The 17,227-nt window shown below is 43.6% G+C and overlaps 1 protein-coding gene across 1 annotated transcript; it reads right to left on the reverse strand.

Moving 5' to 3' along the window:
- Window positions 1-2: 2 nt before the first annotated feature.
- LOC129829233 (oxysterol-binding protein-related protein 7-like) lies at window positions 3-14,012 on the reverse strand. Its single transcript, XM_055890899.1, has 20 exons — window positions 13,784-14,012; window positions 13,396-13,536; window positions 13,263-13,316; window positions 13,059-13,172; window positions 11,543-11,704; window positions 11,181-11,334; window positions 7,235-7,356; window positions 6,660-6,749; window positions 6,337-6,360; window positions 5,677-5,848; window positions 5,483-5,574; window positions 5,191-5,353; window positions 4,311-4,594; window positions 3,891-4,028; window positions 3,722-3,785; window positions 3,454-3,532; window positions 3,060-3,355; window positions 2,077-2,203; window positions 1,768-1,890; window positions 3-1,604 (listed from the first exon to the last, which is right to left on the reverse strand). Exons 1-20 carry the CDS (start codon window positions 13,922-13,924, stop codon window positions 1,496-1,498), a joined length of 2,649 nt encoding a protein of 882 aa, XP_055746874.1. The 5' UTR covers window positions 13,925-14,012; the 3' UTR covers window positions 3-1,495.
- Between the last annotated feature and the right edge of the window lie 3,215 nt (window positions 14,013-17,227).

Here is a 17,227-nt window from a genome sequence, read left to right on the forward strand (position 1 = left end):
CTGTTTGGTTTGATATCTCATTGAATGTAAATACAAACTATTGAATAATAGCCATATATCCATTGTACTGTATATTACACATGTTGATATTAAGTCTAGTTTGATTATAATTTGATTATACTGATAATTCACCATTATAAAAAGTACCTTAAAGCAGATTAATTATGATGAATACAGTACATTCAGTTCCCACTCAACCAGTTTCGACTTGGTAACCCCTTTCATGAGAAATATCTTTAATCATCACAATAGCATTATTAGTGTTAACTAAAATCACAAATCAAAAGCACAACACTTACATTATAAAAAGTAATTTATGTGCAAGCTAGATGACATAGAGAGAGAGGTTACATTCCCATGTCAAATTGTTTGACTTACTAAAATTAACTCTTGTAAAAGAGAGGTATTTAATACACTAGTGCCACTGAAATAAATATGATTCAACAATAATTCATAAAGGGTCGTATCTTAACTTAAGATCCACTCACGTAACTAAGAATCATGCCTAGATTTCTTTGGGAGATTTATGTGAAAATCTTGAGTGATGAAACACAAAAATCGAGTTAGGATTCAAGATACACATTTCAAAATATACAATCTCTGAAGATTAGTCCACAGTAAATGTTCTCTTGACCTGAGCAAATGAACCGCACACTTCCACCCCTCGAGGCCGCTCAAACTCAAACTCTGGACCACGAAGTCTGCTTGTTTTCATTGATCCCCACTAATCAGGGACTGATTTAGACCTGGCACACAAAGTGGTTGCAATTAATTATCAGGTAGAACAGAAAACCAGCAAGCTCCGGACCTCGTAGGGCAAGAGTTGAATACCCCTGCTCTAGACAGAGTTTCTCAACTCGAGTCCTCCAGTACCCCCAAACAGCATACGTTTTTGTTGTTGCCCCGGACTAACTCACCTGATTCAACTCATTCAGGGCTTTGCCTGATTCAACTCATTCAGGGCTTTGATGATTAGTTGACAAGTTGAGTCAGGTGTGCTTGTCCAGGGCTACAACATAAATTTGTATTTTTGGGGCATTCGAGTACTGGAGTTGGGAAACACTGCCCTGGAGAGCAAATGCATCTTGATAGAAGAACATAAATGTACACAAACAATAGGGAATGATCGTAACTAGAATGCAGTGGACAATACAAGTACCAGTAGAAATGCATTAGGAAAATGAACAAAGTCTCTCTTTATCCTTCTCAGGTGATGGAACAGGTGATGCTATACTTTCAGGGAATTCTGGGAACTATTTTCAACTTGACTGTTCACTGTTGACTGTTCAGTGGATCCAAGTAGTTTCCAGACTTTCCTGGAAGTTTCCTTTGTCTTGGGAGTGCATATACGATGGTGATGATAGGTGGGCTTCTCAGGACAGTTCATCCATGCCTTCATCAATTCCCACCACGTATCCTTTGGGTTTCAATACAGACTTGGGTCATTTTTGTCATTTGATTCTCTCAGGCCACCAAATGGCCCTCGTGCGTTTCCTCACCATAGTTCCAGGTTGTTTGTGTTAGCAAACCCTGGGTTCTCTCTGAATTTCCAATAGGTTCCGTTGGTCAGCCACACATCCCTCCCAGAGGAATCCACCGCTTTCCTGAATATGGAAAATGAACAGAAAATGTAAATCACTGAAAGCATACCTTGAAGTTAGGGCTACAAAACTGTATTTTTTTGGTGAAGTATTATCCTCGACATAAGACGACACACTGATTGTTATTGCTTCAGTATCACTGAAGGCTAAAAGAGCAGGGACTTACTTGAAGAAGCGTGGCTTGTGCTCTTGTCCTTTCTTAGCCAGTTGTTTCCTCCGCTCCCTCTGCACGTCCTCCACTTCTTCTTTAAACTTATCACAATCATCCACCCTCCCATTCTCCAGCATCCTGAGGAATAGTAAAACCTCATAAAACAACGCTCCAGTTCATCGAACCTATCACATCGTATCTACAAGTCAGGCCCTGAATATTTCCTGGTTCAAAAATGTAAGGCCCTATCAATATAAAAAAATGATTCGTAAAATTGTTTAATAATGAATCAAGCCCTCCACGGACCATTGAGGCACCACTCACCTCTGGTCAGGGCGAAGGCGCGAGTCTGTGGGGGGCAGAAGAGGCTTCAAGCCTGGGGTGAGCTCGTTCAGCTCCAGTGCGAAGTTGGAAAAGCCGTAATACAGGTAGTAGTCCTTGGGCTGGGGATCTGCACAGTGAAAGAAGCCAATGAGGTGAGCTACAATAATGAGCTGATGTAACCACAGTCTCAAACCACAATGGCTTTAGTTAGCATACCACTAACCACCTTATCATGCTGAAACATGAGGTGATGTCGGTGGATGGATGGCACGACAATGGGCCTCAGGATCACGTCACGGTATCTCTGTGCATTCAAATTTCCATCGATAAAATGCATTGTCTGTAACTTATGCCTGCCCATACCATAACCCCACCGCCACCATGGGGCACTCAGTTCACAGCGTGAACCAGCAAACCGCTCGCCCACATGATGCCATACACGCTGTCTGCCTTCTTCCCGGTACAGTTGAAACCGGGATTCATCCCTGAAAAGCACACTTTTCCAGCGTGCCAGTGGCCATCGAAGGTGAGCGTTTGCCCACTGAGGTCGGTTACGACGCCGAACTGCAGTCAGGTCAAGACCCTGATGAGGATGGCGAGCACACAGATGAGCTTCCCTGAGACGGTTTATGACAGTTTGTGCAGAAATTCTTCGGTCGTGCAAAGTCCCAGTTTCATCAGCTGTCGTGGTTACACGTGGTAACAGCTCTGGTGGACATTCCTGCAGTCAGCATTTTAATTGCATGCTCCCTCAAAACTTGAGACATCTGTGGCATTGGGTTGTGTGACAAAACTGCACCTTTAGAATGACCTTTTACAACTTGGTCTTTCTAAATAGGCTTCCTACATACTAAATATTTTTAATCAATGGGCATCGAACATAATGAGTCCAATTTTATTTTACAGAAGAAATAAAGCCCTTATAGAAGATTTATGTTTTAAACTCTCTTTGAGTTTTTTCCTTGTGTGGGTGGGATACTCACTTGGCTTCCAGATACACTGCGGAGTGGGAAAAGTGTCACAGAAGATGCCCTCATGCCACAACCCCCCAAACCGGTGGATAACACTCCCAGTCTGGTCCAGCACAGTGCCCTGCACCTCGTTGTTGTTGGTGTCCGACCCCCAATAGCGGGACTTGACAAAGGTGATCTTACAGGTGCATGCGTTGCTGTTGAGGTTACGGATGATAACCTCCCCATAGTGCTCCAGGTAGCGCTGCTGGCTCAGGACATTATGGACACAGGTCACTACTTTGTTCCACTCATAGTGGTCCCCGAACCTGAAAGAGTGATTGAAGGTAGAGCATTTCACATTTTCATTTCTAACAGCTTGAGAGAGCAGATAGTAAAGAAATGGCCACCAGGACCAAACAATTACCTTGGGAGAGTGACGTTCACCATCCCTGTTGGCATGATCTCCAGTGACTTTCCCCAGAACTTATTCTTCCACCGCTGGTCTGTTCAGGTGACATAAATATGGTGTGTTCCATGAGGAACATTATTGATAAAAATGTACGATAGTATAGTTACAAAAAAATCTTAAAATGGTTCAGAACAAATGTTAAGACGCTTATCGCTAGCTGACTAGAATAAAGGTTTTGTTCATTTATAATCAAGAAATATAAATTATAATCAAGAAATCTCACCCTGCCACAAGGAGAAGTTATCTGAGTCTGCGTGACATGCAGAGATGGGGGGATGGTGGCAAACCTGATGAAAGACACGAATGGTTTAGTCTGAATCTGACAGAACTAGTCGGACCTGGTCACTCGTCATTTCTGCTGAGGGATGTCAGAGAAGGTTCAGTCCTCCTACCTGCTCACTGATGTAGCGGAAGCCCTTGTCCTCTCTCAGACATTCATAGGTCTCCCCCAGGAGTGGATTAAAGGGCTTGTAGCGGTTGCGGTAGTGAGCCGTAGCATAACCAGAGATGGCAAAGGCACCAATGTAGACCTGCACAAGAACAGAGAAACACCTTCAGTCTTCTAATCTAACATACTGCAGCTGTTGTTACGTGGTTTCGTTTCAATCCTGAGGCTCAATGTATACTGTATTCTAGCATATACTTTTGACAGAATGGAAAATCTTTATCATAGTTTATTGATGTGAAAAAATGCTTCTACTTTGAGCACTTTCCCATTCAGTGTCTTTAAGATGTATCTAAAAGCCGTACATCCTTTGCGTCACCAAATATTGAAGAAACATACATTAATGTATATTTTTATTTTTATTTACCATCCTCTGGTAGGGGTCCTGTGTGTTGTTGGCAGTGTCCAGCAGCTCGGAGTACTCCAGCTCCTCACACAGTCTTTGTATCAGGTTGATGGGCTCGTTGAGAGCTGCAGGCATGGAGACACGGGACAGGTCCTTGCCTATATTGTTGTAGAGGATCTGCATCAGGCCCACATGGGCATTCTCTGGGCAGTGGGCAGGCAGAGTGGTACGGCGGCCGGTGTTCTTGGGCACGACGCTGTTGGGAGCCTTAGAGATGCTGGCACGGTACCCTCGAGTGGCCGAAGCTGTGGGGAAAATGTATAAATGTTTCAGTACATTGAAAAACAACATATTTATTTATTTATTTATTTTACCCCCTTTTTCCCCCCAACTTCGTGATTTACGATCCTGTCTCATCTCTGCAACTCCCCAACGGGATCGGGTGAGGCGAAGGTCTAGTCATGCGTCCCCCGAAACATGACTCACCAAGCCACGCTTCTTTACACCCGCTCGCTTAACCCGGAAGCCAGCTGCACCAATGTGTCGGAGGAAACACCGTTCAACTGACAACCGAGGTCAGCCTGCAGGCATCCGGCCCGCCACAAGGAGTCGCTAGATCGCGATGAGCCAAGTAAAGCCCCCCCGGCCAAACCCTCCCCTAACCCGGATGACACTGGGCCAATTGTATGCCGCCCTATGGGACTCCCGGTCATGGATCGAACCCCAGGCTGTAGTGACGCCGCAACACTGAAAAACTACTTCTAATTGATAACTGGTTACAGTGTGTGTGTGTGTGTGTGTGTGTGTGTGTGTGTGTGTGTGTGTGTGTGTGTGTGTGTGTGTGTGTGTGTGTGTGTGTGTGTGTGTGTGTGTGTGTGTGTGTGTGTGTGTTCACGCTCACCATGGCCCTCCTCAGGTTCAGAGTTGCTGGTGGTCCTGTCGCTCAAACCAGACTCGTCAGACTCAGAGGAGCTCCCATTCAGGACATCGTCACTCGCATCAAAATACTCTGCTGCAGAGTCTGTCACTGAGGGCGTGCGGCGGGACTGGTTCCCAGATGCAGTCTAAAGAGAGGGGAAGAGTGACGAACAATAGACACCATGAGAAAGACCGCAAAACAGACAGAATCGGGAGGAAAAGCACTCATAGGTCTATTGTAAACCAAACCTGTCTCCATGAAGGTGTACCCTCACCTCAGCCAGTGTGGTTGATTGGTGGTAAGTGTCCTGCAGTCTCTGACGCTCCTGGGCCAAGGCCTCATGCACAGACTTGAGGGACGTGTGCACTGATGGGGACAGGAAAATCAAGATATACACATTTAGCATCAGTAGTAACAATAACACCTGAAGGCAAAGTGTGTGTGTGTGTGTGTGTATTTGGCTCTGACCTCTTTGGGACAAAGTACAGATGTCCTGCTGGATCTTCTTGCCTTCAGCGGAGGTGTTGGTGGGAGGGGACAGCTGGGAGCAGACGTAGTCTGGGATGGAGGGTACATAGTCTGGGAGGGAGGGGACAGACGCACCCAGTTGGGAAGAGCTGTTCAGGTGACTGGAGGACAGCTACAAAATTGAGGAATGGTGAAGAATGAAAAAGTAGAACAAACAGAATAACCATTTTCTACAGTAGTTGTCAGTCACTGATTCCCCACATTACAGAGATGTTAAATATGTTTAAATGTAGATGGAAAATGAAGGAGAGCTGTGTACAAGCCATGCAATATAACTACTATGGAAGACTAAAAGCTAGCGTCAAGTTCTAGGAGCATGTATGTCCTACAAGGTTTTAGCCAAAACAAATGTCTTATTTCTCAAACTTTTATCACAACTACAACTTGCAAACTTCCATCTGATAGCAGTGTTTACTGTAAATCGTTGCTTTACTCTGTCCCTAAAGTTACATCTGATTTGATGTTACTTTCCATTGTAAAATATAAATAGAAATATACCCCTTTGTCTATATTTGACTGTCTGGACAACATGGAAGAGCTAAATTAGGACTAGTTGTTCCATGCTTTGGCAGTCTGCCTAGTGTCATAGTCGGGACTCACCGATTTTGTAATCCCACGAAAAGGCTTTGGATTAAAAAGAAGCCTAAAAGTTATCAGGGGATTGGGTTGGCTAATACACAAAAGCAACATATTATATTCATAACAGATTGGTTAGTGGTACACAATCACCTTTAGGAATTTCAGGATTTTGGGGATTTAAAAATATCTGCACATTAGTACCAAATCCATTGGAAAATTCATTGGAACAATATCCATAAATCAAAACTAAAATGTGAGTCGAAAATGTTCCTAAATCCCCTTCACATTTAATCTAAGAACCACAGCTAAAACCAAATGCTTGAAATGTTACAAACCTGTCTTACCATTCCGAGGGCCTCCACTCTTGACATTGTGCGTGAGTGACCCCATATCTTGCCAGACCTGGACTTCTTGGGTTTCTCAAGGGAAAGATTCTTGGTGGAATTAAAAAACAGACTCAGCTTAAATCACTGAGCAGGCATCCCATTGTGCACAGACATGAATTCAACGTGAAATCAACCCAAAATTTCACTCTGTCATCTGTCATTGGATTTAGTAGTTGGGTGAAAAAAATATGAAATTCCCTTTTCAACGTCATCACGTTGAATGTTTTGGTTGAAATGGCGTGGAAACATTATTGATTCAACCAGTTTTTGCCCAGTGGTATAAGCCAGTTGTCTCATTACATCACTAAATTCAAGCATGTCTCACACCCTTGTCCTGCAACTCACTGGTATGCCCATGTTCCAAAGTCACCCCTAGCCCCTGGAAAAATGTGTAGACATAAAACATCTGGATAAGTGTTGATATTTGATCCTAGCCTATGAGACGTCTGGGGTGGAACCATTACCACATTGCTAAACCTATCCTAGGAAGTTGTGGTTTGGCACCGGGCCGTAGTGGTGTTGCTTCATCTCACCTGCATGCTGATGATGCGCTGCAGCTCTCCATTGGTGAAGGCTTGCTGCCCCCCCTCCAGTGACTGCAGCCTCTGGACCAGCCGGTTCAGCTCAGACAGGTCCAACTGACAACGGTTCAGCTCTGCAAAAACAATACAGATGCTGTTAGGGCAGGTCCGAGAAACAATTCCACTGGGGAGTTAAGACCTGGACAAAAACACTTGTATCTCCAAACTGTGGTCGTCTGTGAAGTACCATTCAGGAGAATTAGGAGCTAGAGATATTGTTTGCATGAGTACAAAAAAATCCTATATTTATACATTTGGCAGAATGGTGCCGAAGGAGATGGCTGCCGTTTTACGATCCCATAACCAATCGTGCTATTGTGGATGTTTTTTCGCGTTATTTGTAACTTATTTTGTACATAATGTTTCCGCCACAATGTCTTATGAGCGAAAGAAGCTTCTAGACATCAGGACAGCGATTACTCACCCCGTACTGGAGGAATACTTTTTACTTCAATAAGTCGGACGGGAAGGGTTTACTTCAGACGCCCGACAAGGCCCTCTTCCCCGTCATTCGCAGGAGAAAGAGACGGAGGTATCGGGGACGAAGGTCCGGGTGCCTTGTAAAGGATCCGTTGCAGAGAGGGTAATCTACTTTTATCATCAGTCCTAATAGCCAACGTACAATCAATTGATAATAAAATAGATGAACTACGATCACGTATATCCTACCAACGGGACATCAAAAACTGTAATATCTTAAGTTTCACCGAGTCATGGCTGAACAACGACATGAATAACATACAGCTGGCGGGTTTTAAGCTTTTTCGGCCGGATAATACAGTGGCCTCTGGTAAGACAAGGGGTGGTGGTCTATGTACATTTGTAAACAACAGCTGGTGTACGAAATCTAAGGAAGTCTCAAGGTTTTGCTTGCCTGAGGTAGAGTATCTCATGATAAGCTGTAGACCACACTATTTACCAAGAGAGTTCACATCTGTATTTATTGTAGCTGTCTATGTACCACTACAAACCGATGCTGGCACTAAGACCGCACTCAATGAGCTGTATTTGGCCATAAGCAAACAGGAAAATGCTAATCCAAAGGCTGCGCTCCTAGTGGCCGTGGATTTTAATGCAGGGAAACTCAAATCCGTTTTACCTATTTTCTACCAGCATGTTAAATGTGCAACCAGAGGGAAAAAACTCTAGACCACCTTTACTCCACACACAGAGATGCATACAAAGCTCTCCCTCGCCCTCCATCTGGTAAATCTGACCATAAATCTATCCTCCTGATTCCTGCTTACAAGCAAAAACTAAAGCAGGAAGCACCAGTGACTCGGTCAATAAGAAAGTGGTCAGAAGAAGCAGATGCTAAGCTACAGGACTGTTTTGCTAGTACAGACTGGAATATGTTCCGGGATTCTTCCGATGGCATTGAGGAGTACACCACATCAGTCACTGGCTTCATCAATAAGTGCATCGATGATGTCGTCCCCACAGTGACCGTATGGACATACCCCAACCAGAAGCCATGGATTACAGTCAACATCCACACTGAGCTAAAGGGTAGAGCTGCCGCTTTCAAGGAGCAGGACTCTAACCCGGAAGCTTATAAGAAATCCCACTATGCCCTCCGACAAACCATCAAACAGGCAAAGCGTCAATACAGGGCTAAGATTGAATCGTACTACACCGGCTCCAACGCTTGTGGGATGTGGAAGGGCTTGCAAACTATTACAGACTACAAATGGAAGGACAGCCGCGAGCTGCCCAGTGACACAAGCCTACCAGACGTGCTAAATCACTTCTATGTTCGCCTCGAGGCAAGTAACACTAAAGCATGCATGAGAGCATCAGCTGTTCTGGACGACTGTGTGATCACGTTCTCCATAGTCGATGCGAGTCAGACCTTTAAACAGGTCAACATTCACAAGGCCACAGGGCCAGACGGATTACCAGGATGTGTACTTTATGCATTTGCTGACCAACTGGCAAGTGTCTTCACTGACATTTTCAATATGTCCCTGATTGAGTCTGTAATACCAACATGTTTCAAGCAGATCACCACAGTTCCTGTGCCCAAGAACACAAAGGTAACCTGCCTTAATGACTACCGACCCGTAGCACTCACCTCTGTAGCCATGACGTGCTTTTAAAGGCTGTCATGGCTCACATCAACACTATTAGCCCAGAAACCCTAGACCCACTCCAATTTGCATACCACCCCAACAGATCCACAGATTATGCAATTTCTTTCCCACCTGGACAAAAGGAACACCTATGTGAGAATGCTATTCATTGACTACAGCTTAGCGTTCAACACCGTAGTGCACTCAAAGCTCATCATTAAGCTAAGGACCTTGGGACTAAACACCTCCCTCTGCAACTGGATCCTGTACTTCCTGACGGGCCGCCCCAGGTGGAAAGGGTAGGCAACAACACATGTGCAACACTGATCCTCAATACTGGGCCTCTTAGTGGTGCGTGCTCAGTCCCCTTCTGTACTCCCTGTTCACTCATGACTGCATGGCCAGGCACAACTCCAACACCATTATCAAGTTTGCCGATGGTAGGCCTGATCACCAACATCAATAAGACAACCTATAGGGAGGATGTCAGAGACCTGTCCGTGTGGTGCCAGGACAACATCCTCTCCCTCAACGTGATCAAGACAGAGGAGATGATTGTGTACTATAGGAAAAGGAGGACCGAGCACACCTCATTCTCATCGACGTGCTGCAGTGGTTGAGAGCTTAAAGCAGATTGAGAGCTTAAAGTTCCTTGGTGTCCACATCACCAACAAACTATCATGGTCCAAACACACTAAGACAGTTGTGAAGAGGGCACGACAAAGCCTATTTCCCCTCAGGAGCCTGAAAAGATTTGGCATGGGTCCTCAGATCCTCAAAAGGTTCTACAGCTGCGCCATCGAGAGCGTCCTGACTGGTTGCATCACTGCCTGGTATGGCAACTTCTCGGCCTCCGACCGCAAGGCACTACAAAGGGTAGTGCGTATGGCCCAGTACATCACTGGGGCCAAGTTTCCTGCCATCCAGGACCTCTATACCAGGCAGTGTCAGAGGAAGGCCCAAGCGGTACCGGAGTGCCAAGTCTATGTCCAAAAGACTTCTTAACAGCTTCTACCCCCAAGCCATAAGACTCGTGAACAGCTAATCAAAGGACTACTCAGACCCCTCTTTTACGCTGCTGCTACTCTCTGTTTATTATCTATCATGTAGATATTACCTCAATTACCTCGACTAACCGGTGCTCCCACACATTGACTCTGTACCGGTACCCTCTGTATATAGCCTCACTATTGTTATTTTACTCCTTCTGTTTAATGATTTGTTACATTTATTTTCTATTTTTCTATTTTCTTAAAACTTCTTAAAGCATTGTTGGTTAAGGGCTTGTAAATAAGCATTTCACTGTAAGGTCTACACTTGTTGTATTTGGCGCATGTGACAAATACCATTTTTTAAAATATATTTGAAAGCCCTAACAAACAATTTTAAAAATATATATTTTACCATTATTTAACTAGGCAAGTCAGTTAAAAACTCTACAGGATCGGTGTCCCCCCTGCGGGACGGTTGAGCTAACGTGCGCTAATGTGATTAGCATGAGGTTGTAAGTAACAAGAACATTTCCCAGGACAAAGACATATCTGATATGGGTAGAAAGCTTAAATTCTTGTCAAAAAAACAAATTCTTATTTACAATGACGGCCTACACCGGCAAAACCTGGACGACACTGGGCCAATTGTGCGCCGCCCTATGGGACTCCCAATCACGGCCGGTTGTGATACAGTCTAGATTTGAACCAGGGTGTCTGTAGTGACACCTCAAGCACTGAGATGCAGTGGCTTAGACCGCTGCGCTACTCGGGAGCCCTGAGTGTATATAACTATAACGTATGGGGTGTACTTTGTATACAAGATAAGTGCAGTACCTTCAGCACAGCTGTCTGGGTCATGAGTCTGTTGTAACCAGGCTGACACCTTCCCATTCACCCCAGGGTTGACCGAGGGAAACTCTGACAGTGTTGGTGCAGCTATCTCACCCATGTAAGAGCCTGTAGTGCTTTGGTAGTGTTGGTAGGAAGACTGGTATACGGACGAGAGAGAGAGACAGAGACAGAGACAGAGACAGACAGACAGACAGACAGACAGACAGACAGACAGACAGACAGACAGACAGAGAAGCAAGAGAAGCAAGAGAAGCAAGAGAAGCAAGAGAAGCAAGAGAATCAATACAAAACTATGAACCACCATCACTGCCAACAGAGACTGGATCTCTACAAAGAGAATTTACCACGTCCTGCATGCCGTTCCGCTGTGCTAGTCCAGCCACACCGGTGCCCTGGGACAAGGCCTGGAGGAAGCCATTGTGCACTTGAGCAGCCTCGTTCTTCTTGAACATGCGATGGGCACTCAGCTTGGTCACCCAGATGTAGAACAGGTCATGACTCTTGGCCTAGGAGACGAAAGAACAGGAAGAGTGGCGTCAAGTTCATTTGAATTACTACAGGCATCTAAAAGTTATACCAAAAAGATAATCCAACTCAACTGTTCTTCAAATTAACCTTGGACAATACTCAACTTAGTTTATTAAGTTATTTAATCATAATGTACACTGCCGTTCAAAAGTTGGGGGTCACTGAGAAATGTCCTTGTTTTTGAAAGAAAAGCACACTTTTTGTCCGTTAAAATAACATAGAATTGATCAGAAACACAGTGTAGACATTGTTAATGTTGTAAATGACTATTGTAGCTGAAGAAGTCAGATTTCTTTATGGAATATCTGCATAGGCGTACAGAGGCCCATTATCAACAACCATCACTCCTGTGTTCCAGACACGTCACAAGTCCTCAACTGGCAGCTTCATTAAATAGTACCAGCAAAACACCAGTCTCAACGTCAACAGTGAAGAGGCGAATCTGGGATGTTGGCCTTCTAGGCAGAGTTGCAAAGAAAAAGCCATATGTCAGACTGGCCAACAAAAAATTAAGATGGGCAAAAGAACACAGACACTGGACAGAGGAACTCTGCCTAGGCCAGCATCCCGGAGTCGCCTCTTCACTGTTGACGTTGAGACTGGTGTTTTTCTGGTACTATTTAATGAAGCTGCTAATTGAGGACTTGTGAGGCGTCTGTTTCTCAAACTTAACACTATAATGTACTTATCCTCTTGCTCAGGGCCTCCCACTCCTCTTTCTATTCTGGTTAGCGCCAGTGTGCGCTGTTCTGTGAAGGGAGTAGTGTACAGCGTTGTACGAGATCTTCAGTTTCTTGGCAATTTCTCGCATCGAATAGCCTTCATTTCTCAGAACTAGAATAAACTGATGAGTTTCAGAAGAAAGTTATTTGTTTCTGGCCATTTTGAGCCTGTAATCGAACCAACAAATGCTGATGCTCCAGATACTCAACTAGTCTAAAGAAGGACAGTTTTATTGCTTCTTTAATCAGAACAACAGTTTCAGCTGTGCTAACATAATTGCAAAAGGGTTTTCTAATGATCAATTAGCCTTTTAAAATGATAAACTTGGATTAGCAAACACAACGTGTTTGGTTGCTGATAATGGGCCTATGTACACCTATGTAGATATTCCATAAAAAAATCTCCCGTTTCCAGCTACAATAGTCATTTACAACATTAACAATGTCTACACTGTATTTCTGATCAATTTGATGTTATTTTAATGGACAACAAAAAAAAAGTGATTTTCTTTAAAAAACAAGGACATCACTAAGTGACCCCAAACTTTTGAATGGTAGTGTTTGTAGCATAGTCAACAAGCTAAAATAAGGTAAAAGGAACAGGGCATACCTTCATGTGATATAGAATGTCTCCTGCATCCAAATTGATACGACTGGATTTCTTGTTGATTGACATGACTGCAAGGCTGACATCTAATGAACCATGGAGCTTTCCCCTTGTGATCTTTAAAGTAAAAAATAAGTGCTTTCCATTATTAATGGGGAGATTTTCATAATTGAACTAAAATATATAATTAAGGGAATGTGCACTTACATCTTGTTGGGTTTTGGAATATCGCAAGATCCCTGTTTCCAACACAAAGTACCTCTGAAAGTAGGATAAACACATGAAATAAGGCCAAAATGACCTAATTTCCAAAATAGTGATGAATGGACAGTTTGCTGACCTTGTGCCAGCCTTTCAGGGGCCATTTTCTCCTCTTGAGGAGGTATCCTTCACAGATGCCTGGGATGGTAAGGTCCGGGGGGTTGTCACCTGACGTCACGTCCACCTGAAGGTCATCCATCACCTCCCAATCTTTAATGTTCTGAGGGTGAGACAAAACCATACCAGACACATCAACAACTATCTAGAGACAGTCCTGTTGTTTGTGAAATGTTAACATCCAGTTCGAAGTTTTGTTTGCATATTTGATATTTAAACAAGTGCAGGATGGGCCTAAAACTCCTAGAATTTAATTAATTCTGTCAGTGACTGTAAATGTGTTGATTGTTTATTGAATTTGTGGATGTTGTGTCATTGTGACTCTCTCTTGGTGGAAGAGACATACTCACCCGGGAGTGACGGGAGGAGGCATTGCTACTGCTCCGAGAGTGGGTGGGCTTGTTGCAGGTGGGAGGGGTCTTCTCCAGGCCACTCATCAGCGACTGGCTGCGGTTGAGCGTGGCCCCGTAAGGATTTTGAAATGATTCCATTTTTGAAATTATGTCAGGCTTCCCTCCCTTGTGTTATTGGTAGATTTTTCCAGTGAGACTGTCCTGCTACAAACTCCCTGTCATCTCAGGAGGGTATGGGTCTGAGAAAGAAAGTAAACATATGAAACGTGAGCAATAATCAAACAACCTTTACAGGGGGGGAAAAGATGACTTATGAGGACAACACAGACACTGTACGTGGAAGGTTTTGAAATAGTTGTCATTCAAGATGATCTCAATAGCATCTCAACAGAGCTGCATTCTTGGCCAGAAAAGAAAAAGAACACTAAAATCCTATGCACCCTTACCCCAGAGGTGTCCAACACTCCCGAACACTGACACGAATCTGTCAAACAAACTAGACTTCGGAGAACTTGAGGGGACTCACTCTAATCTGGTTCCCAGAGAGATGCTTCACGTGAACGCATAGCCTAGGCTTACCTGGATCGTACTGGATCTAGCTTGTTCGCCTCAGGAACGACTGAATTCTGTCAGGAAACAAATACTCTTTCACTAAAGACAAATCTAGGCAGTGCTATAATTCTGCAATAGTAGCCAGCCTCACCTCAACTTCTGGGGTAGACCAAATGGGTGTGGAAATGGACTTGCGTGTAGCTTTTGTTGAGTAAGTTGCACATTATGAATTGTTAACTGGACAATTGTTTGCTGCAATGATGTGAATAAGAGGCGGAAGAGACTCTTCGCCATGTTTGATTCACAAATTTCTTATCTGAGGTCGTTGCATGAAGATATGAGGCCTGTATTCATAACTTGTCAGCAGGTGTTATTTCTAAAATACTAAAACCACATCAAGGTCTTGGCAAATGGTTTCAATGGGGGCTTGTGACAGAACCTGAGATCCCTCTCAGCCTTGAACTACAGGTATTTGTGCCACTGAGCTATTTAAGATCAATGTCAGATTTCCCATCTAGTGTAATAACCATTTCCATTTCAAAATACAGTAAAGGAAGAGCCATGATATCAGAGGCCATTGCCTGTAAGCTGGTAAGAATTGTGCTCACTTCCTCCCAACAGGCTGGGAATCTGAGAACAGGATTAGTAACCTTCCTTCTAATTGGCTTAGCCAAGTCTTTTTTTAAGCAACACCCCACCTGCACATGCAATAATGACATCACAAGGCAGAGAACACTGAAGCTGGTGGTGACAACAAAACAAAGTTTGAGGCCTATGTATGGGAGTGCTAGGACTATGCTAAAGTTACACATCTACAGCCATCAAAAACACAACAGATGATGTGTATTAGGCTGTGAGGCTGTGTGTCCATGTGCACCCATGCAGGCTTGGCTTGGATTGGTGTTACATGTGATGGTTGAGGACAGAGGTAGGGATGGGTGCCTCTCTGATCTCAGTCAGGAAAGCATGTGGCAGGAACAGGATAATGAGATTTTCTGCTAGCCAAGCTTCAAGCTTGCTTACTCAACACAGAAAAATACACAATTACAGTGCATGCTCATGCTCTGTGTATTGCCTTGCAAGGCATTTTTAAGCGGGCAATTTATCCATTGGCTTATGAATACTATGTGGAGATGTTGAATGCTAGGTGATGTTGAATGCTAGGTGTTTATGGTTTACATTTGATCACACCAGCTATCTATACGTTCAAGGGACCACTTCCAACTAACTGAATCAATTTCTTTTATTTTGACAGGGAGTCAATGAAGGATGAAGGATATGTCAGTCAAAACAGCCAAATAGGCCTACACGATCTAAACGTGAATCGATTCACAATTGCAAATATACACATGTCCTGAAGTATGTCGCACCCATAGTAACCTTACTATAAGGTTATTATAGTAAACAAAAAAAATTACGAAAACGAATCATGAAAAAACTATTTAGCAAACTGAAATAAAATAATTAGCAAACCCGTTTTAAAAACTAAAACTATACTGAAACTATTATCTTTGACTCCAAAACTAACTAAAATAAAGTTAAAATCATGAATTATGTTCGTATACTACATGGACACACCTGGCCTGCACAGCTGTGTAAGGGAAAACTGGAATATAACATTGAGGATAAAGTTTGGAATGACAATTTCATGTGTACCACATCTAAAGAGCTGCATCACTATACTGAGAGCTTTGCCGTCTCTAAAAGGACGATTCACTGTTGGGGTAAGCTTCTCAAAAACAAGTAAAATCTCAAAAATGGTGGCTGGACCCTTCTATAACATGCCATTTACATTAAAAAAATTGAGATTTGGTTGTAAAAAAATACAACTTCTCCTTTAGGCCTCGCCTTTTAATGCTTGTTGTTGTTACGGAAATGTACCCACTAATACGATTTACTTTGTGCATCTACGTCACCTCGCTGAGTCTACCTTTATAACTAACCAAACCTATGACCTGACCCATCACCTTATGCATTACTGCCCCACAGTGGCAAGAAGTTAAATTCCTAAAAACACAAAAACGATAGGCCCATAACGGAGTGGCTGCGGTTCCGGATTTTCAGGAACCCGAATTGCTGTTGCTAAAAATACGGAGATTTCTACGCAAGCGGGAACCACTAGTCTACCTCCTTTCAGCTGCTGCTCAGTGCTGTCACTCTGAGTTCACAGATAGAACAAGGAGCCAGCTGTTTCACCGTATGTATACATCTGTATGGAGTGAGGTGGCACTGGGCCGACATGCTGATGATTTTCTCACCAAAGAAAAGTCAGATCTCAATAAAGTTTTCTATGCCCAAAACTATTATATGTTGCAAACAGAGCACGCTAAGTTTTTTAGACGTAACCCTTTGCCAAAATGTTGTTTTACAAGGAGTGCAAGGGTGAATTTAGTTATTGTATATGTGCACTTCACAGAGAAGGCGTTCCCTAACAGAAATATGCAAATACATGCTAGAACACGCCAATAGGATCTCGCTAGCTCATGCTTGGCTCTGCCCACCTCCTCGCTTATTCAGCTCACTTTGCTTAATTTACTCCCATTGAAAACGACACAGATGAACTATCTTGGGTTGGTTATAAATATCTTTGGTGACTCCGCTGCCGCTTGAACACAAATCAGTTCGAACAAACTTCCCACTGGGCACAAACTGGTGGAATCAACGTTGTTTCAACGTCATTTGCCAACGTATTGTGGCGTGGAATCTACATGGAAACACATTGTACCTTCAAAGGGGAATTAAGAACTATTCTACCGCGCTGATATACGGTGTGCATTATTTAAGCAATAAGGCCCGAGGGTTGTGGTATATGGCCAATATACCCCCTTATTGCTTAATTCTAAACTGCTTCAGCCCTGAATGCTGATTTGCTGACCGTGGTATACAGTA

Source organism: Salvelinus fontinalis, chromosome 30 (assembly GCF_029448725.1).
Source record: "Salvelinus fontinalis isolate EN_2023a chromosome 30, ASM2944872v1, whole genome shotgun sequence".
NCBI lineage: Eukaryota > Metazoa > Chordata > Actinopteri > Salmoniformes > Salmonidae > Salvelinus > Salvelinus fontinalis.